Source organism: Humulus lupulus, chromosome 6, assembly GCF_963169125.1.
Source record: "Humulus lupulus chromosome 6, drHumLupu1.1, whole genome shotgun sequence".
In the NCBI taxonomy this organism is placed as follows: Eukaryota; Viridiplantae; Streptophyta; class Magnoliopsida; order Rosales; family Cannabaceae; genus Humulus; species Humulus lupulus.
In genome coordinates, this window is record NC_084798.1 from 106,005,254 (window position 1) to 106,018,705 (window position 13,452).

The window sequence follows — 13,452 nt, forward strand, 5'->3', positions numbered from 1 at the left end:
CCAAGTTCCCAGAAATACCCCCAGGCTCCCCTGAACCAGGTATAAATCCCCACTAAGACTATTTCGCTAAATCGCTCACTAGGATCGCCTCAAGCCACAAGCTGCAAATATATCCACATAATTACAAATTTTCCCTTACAAGCTAAACAGGGCCCACATGCATATTTAATACTCATAAACATGCATTTCACATATCCATATAATCATAGGATCATGCATGTCACATAATCATGCAGTTAATAATTATTCACATAAATACTAATTACGCCCTCCTAGTACACTAATCAAGGCCCTTAAGCCTTATTAGTGATTTTGGGTCGTTACATCTACTCCACCTTTAGGAAGTGACTCAACCGAAGACACTTCAAAAGGGAAGTATCCACAACCTCCCAAGGCTATTCACCAGGAGATGGAAAACCTGCTTCCTTTTAGAGGGTGGGGAAGGTTCCACACCTTCACGAGGCCTCTGGGATCCTCCAACTATGGATCCACTTGCTCTCACAACCAATTGCATGGCAGCGCTAGCTAGATCGCCCAACCTCATCTGATCTGGAAGGAGAAAAAACCAGTATGAGTGCTTGTAAAAACAAGAGAAGAAATACTTGTAAAAACAAAATAAGAACAAGTCAAGAGCACGTGGGCTTCTCGGGAATCCCCACCACTTGAAGGATCCTCTGAAAGAAGAATGGAATGCATGAAGATCCTCATGAGCCTCCCCTTCTCCTGAGTGGTGTAAGTCTCATATTGGCAAAACCACCACGCATTGAAGAATGACACATTGTCGAGAGGCACGAAGCCCCGAGGAGGTAGCTGTCTCTTCAGGTAGTGAATGTAGAAATCAATTAAGTCTGGTAGTCCTGGTACTCCTCCCGAACCCACTGACAATCTGAGGTGAGGCCGCATTGGAGTTGTGAGGGAAAAACCCAAACATGCTCAGGATTTACCCCTTCTCCCTCCCACAAACTTAGCATTATATAAAATGATCGGGGGTTTACCTTAATCTAAGGAAGAGGAATTAATCCCCACTTGGAGCTCCTTCTTGAGCTCCTTGTCCAGGCAAGTTTCTTGGGCTGCTCGGATGGCCAGAGCATTCTCGGGGTGCTTCTTCGCCAAACATTGGTTATACTTGTCGCGGGCCAATCAATATTTTTGATTTATATGGGCCTCAGCCCATGGTTGGGGCTTCTCGGAGTTCCGGAACTGGGTTAGGTACAAGTTCCTAATGCACTGCCCCATCTGGAAAAGCCCTACGTGGACTAGATTCTCCTTTGTCATAACTCTATCTCCACGTCTGGTAGCTCCCTCATCGCCTACAGGTGATTCTAGAAAGTCTTGACAAATGGGGTGCGACGAAAGGGAAAAAAAGGGTAAGTTAAGCCAAAGATATATTGGTCTATTTGAAATTCTTGAGAGAATAGGACCGGTTGCTTACCACTTAGCCCTACCTATCTTCCATTGGCCAATACTCATAATGTTTTTCACATCTCAATGCTCAGGAAGTATATATCTGATCAGACCCATGTGCTTAGTTATGAACCACTAGAGCTACAACAAGACTTAAGTTACGAAGTCAAACCAGTCACTACAAGAAAATGGGGTCATTACCTACCAATTGTAAGTGTAGGTAAAACTAGCCTAATGTTGGGTAATATGGTTTACCTACCAATATTGAATTGGTAGAGATTGGTAGGTAAAAGTTAGTGGGGAAAGAGTCTTTACCTACACTTATTAACACTGGTAGGTAAAAGAATCAGTGGACCCCACTAAGTTATAAATCAATTGATGAGTCATCAGATGACGTGTTTGATGACATGGCATCCTACGTGTATGCTGACATGATTTTTGTAGTTTTACGTGTCTGATGACGTGGCATCCTACGTGGCATCATGCGTGGCATCCTACGTGGTATCATTTTATTAGCCCACATAGCATTATTTTATTGGTTTGTTACACAATTTATATTTTGTTCAAATTTAATGGTTATGTGTAGGTAAAAGATAATAACAGTTATTTGTAAATGTTCTATATTAGAAATAAACTAGAAAAAAACCATTCAATAATAAAATGTTTAATGCTAAAATTCTTTATAATGTTCAATACTAAAATAAGTCATAAAGTTATCATTTTAAGATTACCCCTACCAAAATAAAAAAAAACTTCATAAAGTTCATTCCTTAGTAAATTAATGTAAATAAACTAAGAATCATCTTGTGACTCCCGAACTGAAATAGATGGCGACTCTCTTAAATTTGCATCTGAAGCTTGGTCTGTTAGAGGTGGTGGAGGCGGTGCCATCAAATTGTTATGACGAAGTATATCCACAACTACACTAAGTTGTTCGTTAGTAGCATTAAGGTGGGAAGTTGTATCATTAAGTCGTTCAAGTAACTCTTCATAAGTTGGTTGATTACCCACAATATTTTCACGATGTGAAGTAGAAGTTGTGACACTAGGATACCGCCCCCACCCTCGCAAGTATACTGAATCACGTCCAAGTACACGCTCCATAATCTCTTTATCAGACAGTTCTTCTGGAGGATGTTGACCCCTTAACTCCATCATTTTATCCTAATATGTGACAGGACGAAGTTTCAGCTTCTTTTTGCGAACATCATTAATCATGTCCCGTATTCCCAGCCAAATCAAAGAGTCCACAATTTGATAGGACAGCTAGATATTGTGAGCATAAAAAACATTAGAAGATACAACAGATCTTGGAAGAAAAAATGTAATAGAATGGCAGCTATCATAAATGTCTCATTATAATAATCAAAGACTCACTCTATATCCAGCTTGTTGCTTGACACGGGACAAAGGATGTGGGAATTCACTAGTTGGCCTGATGGGAATAGATAACAAAAATAGTACAGATTATAATCTATTAGCTATATAAAGAGTGACCAGATTGAACCCAAAAATGGACTCTTAAAAAATCTTTATCCACAACAGTAAAAACAATACAAACTTTATAGGATCCCATTACTGAAATAAGACTTACGTCCAGGGCATTGTGAAAAATATATGAATTGGTACTTTTAGTGCTTCTGCCACATGTGTATGCCCTAAAGAAGCATTTATTAAACATAAGTATCTTGAGAAACATAAACAAAGAAATCTAAAATGGCTCCTTATCAGAACAGCATAAATTACTAATATATAGAAAACTAATGACAGAATAAACTTGTAAATCAACAAACAACACAACGTAGAGGGTTTAATTTAACCAGTTCACAAGTATCTAAATATGGTTTCTTTTGTTCTGATCAATTATGAAGTATCTCATTTTACTCGAAGAAGGCATTATTGTGATTTTCACCAAAATATTCAATTATAACCTCCTCCCATCTAGCATATTTATAAATCTTAACAAAATTGGCAATACAGATGGACACCTAACAGAACAATACGTATTCTATTTTGTGCTTTTTTTAAAAGAGGTCATGAATTGGATAGAGACTTACAAAACCATTTCATAACAGTTCCATTTCAATCATATCATAACATTGTTTAAACATTTGAAACAATACAAACTTTATTTTTTCATAAACTAAGTTTGTATTGTTCTGACTATTGTGGATCTGTTATTTTGTCATGATAGCATACTAAGCAATAGAAAGTTCCTCAATAGCTTTACTAAGTACAAGTCCTGTCCAGACAGCTTGATTTTTTTGGTTTATAATGCCCATCCTATTTCTTATTCACAAAATTCATTTCTAATATTGACATGCTTCCAAGTTCCCCTCTCTTCCCCCAAAAAAATCTGCTTAACTTCAAGATCACAATTGAAATATAAATCCTTATGGAAAAAGATGTTTTTAAAAAAACAATTCCTCGATAGAAATGTTTTTATATAAATACATTTACATGTGAAGAAAAAAAACCCATAAATAAGAAGAGCTTACCATAGGCTGGGGGGTTTGCAATGATTGCATCTGCTTTAAACGGAATACCAGAATCCATATCAGGTTCTTTACAAGCTGGAAGTAGAGAGTATATAATTTCCTTCATTTGATTTCTTTGTACAGGTATCTCAGATGGTCCTGATGGCAAGAAACCTTTATTTTTAGCCATATCTGCAGAAAGATAAATTTTTTAAATCAAACTGAGTTGAATAATGAACATAGATTACTGCCTAATTATTTGGCAAAAGGTCCGACTATATTCACAACAGGGAAGGCTTAGTTATATATTATTACAATCCATAATACTGCACTTGTTGTGTGGGACACTCAGCACACAGTGAGACATTAATAATGCACGTATATCGATTGTCCAATAAACAAGCTTCTTTAACTTTCAGGGGAACGTCACTTAGCTCTGGAGTTTTTATTATTATTATTATTTAATTTTGTTTCTTCTTTTTCATTTTTCTTTTTCACTTCAATAGCAGGACCAAGTAAGTAAACAAATATTGCGTACTGGTACATACAACCAGCAAGAACTTTTGGGTCACCACCTAAAGGGTAAAACTCCAATCCAGCTGTCAAGACAAACTCTTTGAAATTTGAGTGAGTTGCTAATCTAACACGATGGCCATAGTCCTGCATACAAACAATTAATATAGATCTCCCTCATTAATATCATTAGTGAAAACATAAAGATTAGTTCTTCATTCACATCTTATGATAATAAGAGGTAAATGGAAATTCAAAAGAAAAAGTCATATATCACAACTATTTAAGATCCTTAATTTCATGCTACATATATGCCTTCAGAGGATAATATTGTTGCACCGTATCACATCAGTAAAATAAAAAATATATATATATATTAGATTCTGACTAAGATAAAGCAAAGAGACTCTGACTAAAATAAAATTCTTGTCACCTGTAAACGCTTGCCAATTGCAATAAATGGCTGAACATCTCCACGTGTGCCAACAATAAGCATTACAATCTGCATTGGTGGTATATATTGAAAGTCAGTTGCCTCAGGAAGCTCACAATCAATAGATTCAGTGTGAGTATGTTCGGGTCCAGAAGTAAGTGATAGGGGATCAACGTCTCCTGGAACTTCAATAACAAGTATAATGTTTGCAGTTTCAATAACTAGTTGGCCGATCAATTACCATAGCTCCTAAAAAAACAAGAGGATGCAAACTTTTGTAGGGAATCATAATATGGCTCTGAAAAATAAAATAACGGTAATGCATAGAGACAGAGGTACATGATTAGAATGGGCAGAATGGATCATACATCATCTTGATAATTTATACACACCCCATAAAAAAATCTGATTAAAAAAAAAGCTATAATAATAACTCAATTTACTCGTATATCTCACTGAAGCATTCCATCAAACAATTATTATGCAGAGGTTAAGCACACCATATCACATAAAAAAGCTGATGAAACTGAAATATGATTATAAGAAAACAGAGCTTAAGCAAGGTAATGTAACAAGACAGAGCACAAAAATTATTGATTCAAATCAAATTAGATTATTGCTCAAATAAAAAAATAAATACTCAAACCACAATATCAATAGCCGACTCATTTTTATTCTGAAACACACCATATCACATATTATTATTATCATATTTGCAATGATAAAACTAATGAAACGAAATCAATGATTCAGTGATAAACAAAACAGAAAGAGAAATTGAAGGAAAGATGATAAGTAGAGTGAGAACTTGTGGATTATTTTTTAAAAGAACTTGTGGAGTTCTGCACGTTATTACACAGAGAGTCTCTTGATCATGATCATTTCAAAAAAAATATACGTATAATAAATAAATAAATATGGTTAGTGAAAAATGATAACCTGTTCTTGGACGATGATTCTTTCATCGGAGGTTATGGAGTCGTGATCATCTCCGTAAGTGGTGACGGTGACGGTGGAAGTCGGAGGAGGAGTAGAAGAAGAAGAAGGAAATAAATAATCTAAGCACTCGACAATGTCACCCGAAGTTTTGGGGTCTGGTTCGCGTAGAGCCCCATCGCAGTCTCCATCGAGCCTCCCGCGCCAGCCACCTGCAAGAGAAAAGGGTGAGACAGAGAGAGGGAGAGAGAAGGAGCTGAGAGGTTAGATGTGAGGGAGATTGAGAGGTGCGGCTGAGAGGAAGAATGAGAAACAAATGAACCCTAATCCCTAAAGCCCCAATCTGATTTTTAGGTCTGTTTTTTTTAATTAAAATTTTCTTATTTAATTAATAAATAAATATATTTTATTTATATTTTTTCCAACTATGTACACACGTGGCATGCCACATGTTATACAATGTGTACACATCATATTATTTACTCCACATAAGCTTCCAAATAAACATTTATAATAATAAAATAATATAATGAAAATAAAAAATGGGGGGAAAATTGAGCGGGAATGGTTAAAAAATTTCCCTCCATAATATACGTAGGTAAAGATTATTACCTACTGATATTATTGGTAGGTAAAGCTATGTTCCGAAATATAATATAATGGACTAGCATTTACCTACTAATATTATCTACCAATAAATATTGGTAGGCAAAACATTACTTTCCCTACCAATATATATTGGTAGGTAAAATATTGGTAGGTAAAGAACAGATTTCTTGTAGTGAGTGAGGATGCAAGAGTAGGGAATCAATGAGTTGAGAACTAAAATGATACCTCTAGTTAAGGTCATGTGGAGCAAAAACGCGGTAGAAGAATCTACTTGGGAGATGGAGGATGACATGTGCGAGAAGTTTCATGATATATTGGGGTAAGTAATTTTTAGGACGAATTTTTTTTAAGGTGGGAAGGGTGTAATAATAATCCGGTTTAATTAATTTATTTATTTTAAATAATTGTGTGTGAGTTATTTGAAATATGCGGTTGAATTAAATGAAAATAATAATTGATAGATATTATTTTAATGTAAAAGAATTATGAGTGGATCTGTTTAGAATAAAGTTTGGGAGTTATGTGTAAAATAAATATATAAGTGAAATTTTTACTTGTCTAGATAGTTAAGGGTTAAATAAATTCTATACGGACCCTAGAGCAATTTTAGTAATTAGTGGGTCACATGGAAATTTATTTGAGAAGCCTAGAACATGATTTATGTGTTTGGACTCACATAAAATCATTGAATTATTTTCATACTATAGTTTGGTTTTTCAATTTTTTTATTATATAGTTTGCTATTTAATGGAAATAATTAGCATATAGTTTATCATGGGATGTTTAGCATTGAGTTGTTTTGCAAGAGGTGGCATAAGATAATTTCAGCACATTTTCTTTATGCTTGTGCAATATTGTTTCAGCCAAGACTAAGTGAGAGGGAACCAAAGTTATTTCAAATTTCTAAAGTTAGTGGGTCGTTATGGGAGGTTAAGGGTTAATGAGATGGAGTTTTCTACTCATTTTTCACAGCCAATTTCGAAATCTATTTAGAGAGGAAGAGAGAAAAGTTGCGAGAGAGGAAAAAGGTAGAAGAAGAAAGCCTTGGCTCTCTAAGTTTTCGGCCAAGTAGTATTCAACACAAGGTGAGTGTTGAATCAAATTCTTTGTCTTCTATTTGATGATTTGGGTCATGATGATGATTCTGGAGACCTTTGGCTGTTGTAGAATTAAGTTCAAGCAAGAAGAGGAGAACACACCAAGTTTCAACCAAGGGTACTATAGAATCAAGGGTGAGTTTTGTTTTGTCCTCCGCTTTGATTTACAAGTTTTGGTATGTTCTTCAAAGTTTTGTGCCTGTTTGTTGAACCTTAGAAACTCTAGAAAAGGAGGTGAAAGCTCTCTAAGGATTCGGCCAACAAGGGTAAGAAATTCTAGCCATTTCTTGGTCATTTTTTAAATGGTTGTATCTTGATTGTTTGGATTTGTATAAAAATTCTGGGCTGTTTTGGTTAGGTTCAGATTTGATTTTGACTTGTAATATGAAGGAATATTGATATTTAGTTGGTTTATCAAGGTCATAGAGGTGTAGACCTAAGTTTGGATGAGATCTAAGGGGTGATTACCAATTTTGAGGGTGGTTACCACTTAAATTTCATCATCACCACTACAAACTTGGGTGACTAGATGGTAGTGTGGTCAAGGGCACATGGGATGGGGTGGTTAGCACCCCAAAATGCTTGAGGACAAGATAGTGGGGTCGACTAGCAAGGGAAGCACCAGTCCTTGGGCTTTGGGGCTATGGCCAAGTGGTGTAATCACCTTGGGTGGCAGTTATAGAAGATAATCACCAACAGGGGTGGTGGTAATGATCATTTTTATAGTGATGATGATATTTGGGAAGTTTATCATGAGGTTGGTAATGTGTAAATGACTTGTGTGAGTCTATTGGGTGTAGGCCGAAAATCACTTAAGCCAACATAGTGCTCGGGACATGTTGCATGCACCATGCATGGCTATGTACGTGTTCCCAAGGGACAAAAAATATAATTTGGTCACGAGCCTACGGAAGTTTGACTTAGGGTTCGGGTTTAGTAACCCCACCGCCCGAGAATTATTTTGGGAATTTAAATAATTTTAAGATGAAAAGTTTAAAGATTTGACGAGCACAAGGCTCGAGAAATTATTACTTGAAATTCGAGTGAAGGTTTAGTCTTGAATTTTATTTTTAAGTTCAAGTTTGTCAAGTTAAGGTTCGAAAAAATATTTTCAAAGAGTAGAAAATATTTTTGGTTTACAAAAGTACCCTTTTGAGCATAGGGATCGGGATTTGGGCTCAAGACTCATAATTTGGGCTTGGGGCTCTAGAATTTTTATTTCGAGAAATAAGTGGAGTTAGAATTCAAAATTTCAAACATAGATGAAGATTAAATTATTACTGCAAATAATAATTTTCTAAGTCAAGTTCATGTTTCCAAGAGGTGTATTATGGTAATTTTACCCTTAGGGCTCGAGTTTGGGCCGGGAGTCAGGAATTTATAATTTTGTTTCTTATATCCCTATGCTTATTTTAACATATTAGTAGGTCATAAACTAAGTTATATTGTCCCAATATGTTTATAGGATCTAAAAGCGATCGGAAACACTTTATAGGACACATTTCACAAAAACAAAGGACAAGAGGTAAGGTAGTATACACCAAGAGTAACTTAGTTTTGTGGAATGTTTGCATGCTATGGATGGTGCAAGATTAAATGTGTTGTTGTATATTTGAATTATATGTATAGAAACGTGCATAATCGTACCCATCTGTCCGAGTTGAATGCACTAGTTATGTATGGATGTTGTAAGTTGAAATGATGTGATGTTGTGCTTGCTATGTGATATATGTAAATGTTGTCCCCATGCAGCCATACAATGGGACTAACCACAATATAGGTACTGTCATCGTGGAATTAGCCGAGTATGCCCTTTGGTATGGGAGGTAAGCATTCTCTAGGTCGCGGAGGCCACGAGGCTCATGACTTCTATGTTAAACCCGATGGCCATGAAATTATTTATGATGAATGAATGTTATTTATGATGCAATACTTGACTTGTTAATCTGAGAAGTATTGCTAGTTAATTTAAAGTTTACTTTGCATTTTGTTATGCTATTAATTGACACTTGTGTTCTCTAGTTTGAACTTAGCTTCCTTACTGGGTGTCATAGATCATCAATTATTGTGTGTGTGTGTAGGTAAGAGAAAGACTTAAGAAACCGTCCTGGCAGCTTGTGGGGATTCTATCTTAAGTATGCATACTATGAATCAATCTACCTGCAGGGGTGATAGGGTTTCCTCAAGTCTTCCGCTAAGTTTCAAGTTAATGCATTTTATGCTTTATTTACATGTTTGGGTCAAGAAGGAAAATGGCCAAATACTTTCTTTTAAGATCATTTTCAATTGTGTTTTGTTTTAAACTACTGAGATCTCAAACTCGTTTATATTTTCAAACATGTTTTGAGATGCAAACACTTTATTTAGTTTACCAAAGTTATTTTAGACCTCTAACTGTCTGTTTTACAAAAGTTGATTGCATGGGTCGCGCTGACCCCTAGGATCTCATTGTTGTGTTCCAGTGAGTCTAGTCATAGCAAATTGGGTCGTTACAAAAGCCAAAATTCAATGCTCCGTCTCATATATATTTAGAATGTGTCAATGTAAAATTTGAGTTTAAAATAATACAACAAAAGCCCTAAATTTGTATATATATATAGATATATAGATAAATTCTGAAAATGTCATCGGTATAAAGAATCTAGAAAATCTGAAAATGTATAAATTAGATTATCGTATAGATAACTAAAAAAGATGACTATAAAAATTAAAAAAAAATGAGTTTGACAATATATTTAGAAAATAAGATAATTAAAGAAATAATAATAAGAGAGTCAGCTAAATATATGGGGTGACAACAAGCAAGAGATATAAGAAAAAGATAAATATGTGTTTTTATTTAATAAAACAAAAAAATAAATATCAATATTTTTTTAAGTAAATAGCTAGAATGAAAAGAATCAAAATAACATCCAATAAAAGTAAAAAGTCCAAAAAACATAACAAACAAAATATTTAAAAAAAAATAATAAAATAAATAAACAAATACGTAGGTGGAAAGTAAGACATTCACCTGCTTATCAACGATACTATTGAATGATACATGCCTTTTGGCACGTACATCCGCTCATATTATTTATTTTACCTAAAAATGTTTTAAATGAAAACATATTTCACAAAGTATGTATATATATACAATATTTTTATAAAGAATACAATAACAAAATAAAAATAAAAAAAAAACAAATTTCTTTAGCAATTTATGTCCTGAAAGATATATATATCTATTCTATATAATAAATATGTAGATAACGAAAATTTTTTGTTTTAATAGTTTTTTATATTTTTAATGTTAACTTTAATAGAATATTCTTATATTTAACAGAATATTTTTATATTTAACGGTAGTTTGTAAACCCTTAAACTTAAACTTAAATAAAATAAAATAAAATAAATAATTAAAAAAAATTAAAATAGGATATTTTTTTTAGATATTTTACAATGATAATTATTTAAAAATAATAAATAATTAAACAAATCAAAATATGATATTTTTGAGATATTTTACAATGATAATTATTTAAAAACAATAAATAATTAAACAAATTAAAATATTATATTTTTAGATATTTTACAATAATAATTATTTAAAAATAATAAAATCATAAAATTTAATTAAACTTAAACTCACTTATTAGAATAATATCATATTAAATATTTAATATAATCTACTATCAATTAGGAACAAATTCCTTTTTAAAAAAATAGCAAGAAACTTAAATTTAAAATCCAAGTATAATATTTAATATTATATTAAACACATAATATATAATCTATTGTTGTCACTTCCAAATTCAAAAATTAGAACAAATATAAACTTATACTAAAATAAATAAATTATTTAATTAAAATATAATATTTATTTGAAATTTATATTACATTATTATAAATTTAATAAAAATAATTAATAAATTCTATAAATAAAACTAAATAAACGTGCATATTGCATATTGTTTGTATCTAGTAGGAAGAAACATGAGAATTCGTTTGTACTTATTTATTGTCAGTTTAATATTAAGTGTAGTAGTTTAATTAATGGATACATATGAATTATTTGTGGTTTGTTAAATTTTATTTATATTTTCATATTTATTTGTAAATAAATAAGAGAAAACAAAAAGGGAGGTTAGCATTGTGATTTGATTAAATTTGATTCATAGTACACGTGGCTCGTAATCATATATGAGATCAATGAAATAAGTAAAAGAAAGAGAAAAAGCAAGGAAGCTTATAACATGGCTTAGAGAAAAACTAAAAGAAAAAGACAAAAAAGGAGGACGTTCATAAGCTTTTTCACAAATATATATAGTAGTATAGATATAGGGCCACCTATTCCATCCCGCCTCACGCCCAAATTATTCTTCTTCTACATAATATTTACGCAATATTACTTATTGTTGATGTTTTTTTATTTTATAGAATTTATTACCTATTACAACCGGTTTTATATACTGAATTATATTTTTTTGGACTCTGTATTTTGTTCTATTACTTATTTAGATTTTGTGTTTTGATAAATTATTTTTTGGATCCTATATTTTGTAAAATAGTTAAAATAGAACTCTAAACTTAATTTTGATGAAGAAAAAATTGAATATAACAACATTGTTTTTAAGCAGAATGATTTTATTTTTGTTCTGGAATCTTAATTTGGTAAATTATTTGTGATTTTAGTTGAAAAAATATTGATCAAAATCGGGTTTAGGGTTCTATTTTAACCATTTTACAAAACATATGGTTCAAAAAGTAATTTATCAAAACACATGGTCCAAACAAGTAATGAGACAAAACACATGGTCTAAAAAAGTATAAACCCTACTTGTTAAGTTTATTTTGTTAAAATATTATATGAAAGTGAGATTATATCCGTAAATCCAAACGATTCTTAATAGTTTATTTTGTATTTTGAAACTCTAACCAATTATATTATTCATGCAAAAGAAACACATTAACTAGTACCAAACCCACATTTTCTTCAAAAGAAAATACATTTATTCATTCAAAAGAGAAAGGAAGAAAAAAATTGTGACAGAGATAGTTTTTAAGCCCACATTCCAAATCGAAGAATATAAAATATATGTACATCACAAATTCAAGAATCCATATATGCATAGTCTTATATGAATTGAAGTTGAACTATCATTAATAGTATCAAAATGAGCTATTTCGAGCCAGGGGATGTATGCAAATCAACCAATAATCTCAGTCTCTTTTATCATATACACACAACTTAAAAAATGTACTTCTTATAATATGATCTCATATTTCATTCAAGAACATAATAAAATAACAAGCTCATATATGGTCACACCAAGCATAGTATAATCAGTTGAAAAATAATTGGCATTCTCAGTTTCCGGAAGATTAACAAAGTACTAAGTCAAGCAATAAAGTGCGATTGAACCCATAAACCAAATCGAAAATCGAGCTTGAACAGAGTGTTCTCATCAGAAACTTGTAGCGAAAGGTTATAACTAATAAGGATGTGATTGTGCCACTGATATCCTTATATATTATGATGGAGACACCCCAAGTTTACTTCTACAAATTGAGAAGAAAAAATATCCTACAGTTGATGCTAGTGGAGAGATCGGACTATGTAAATCAACGTTACCAAAGAAATAAATATATTTGAAGATCCAAGAAAAATAACAGTGCAATCCAAAACAAGACCACAGTAGGGGATGCTGAAAAGAACACTATCATCTAAAAAAAATTAGAAGGTAACAAATAAAAAAAAACTTTGCTCTCTAACTTTGGTGGAGAAGTTAAAATTTAACAACTTTTTCTATTTTCTTAGTATAACTGAGTCATCGACAATAAATGTATGAAAAATTGTGTACATTATAGGTAGCCGTATTTTATTGTCTGAAATTGTCAGGTAGTGTCAGCAGTGACTTTGCATTTTTCAAAGCTTTTTCCTAACCACACAGTCTCTATAAAATTATTTAGCGGTTGTAATTGCATAATTAACTTTAAATTA

The 13,452-nt window shown here is 32.4% G+C and overlaps 1 protein-coding gene across 2 annotated transcripts; it reads right to left on the minus strand.

Annotated features, from left to right (window-relative positions):
• Positions 1-2,065: 2,065 nt before the first annotated feature.
• Positions 2,066-5,036, minus strand: LOC133782418 (sterol 3-beta-glucosyltransferase UGT80A2). Of its 2 annotated transcripts, XM_062221717.1 has the most exons (6): positions 4,828-5,036; positions 4,430-4,541; positions 3,903-4,073; positions 2,999-3,062; positions 2,782-2,839; positions 2,066-2,670 (listed from the first exon to the last, which is right to left on the minus strand). In XM_062221717.1, the coding sequence occupies exons 1-6, from the start codon at positions 4,900-4,902 to the stop codon at positions 2,569-2,571; spliced, it is 582 nt and encodes a 193-aa protein (XP_062077701.1). In that variant the 5' UTR covers positions 4,903-5,036; the 3' UTR covers positions 2,066-2,568. The 2 variants fall into 2 exon arrangements, with proteins under 2 accessions (XP_062077701.1, XP_062077702.1); XM_062221718.1 differs by lacking the exon at positions 2,999-3,062 and having other exon boundaries at positions 2,614-2,670.
• Positions 5,037-13,452: the final 8,416 nt, after the last annotated feature.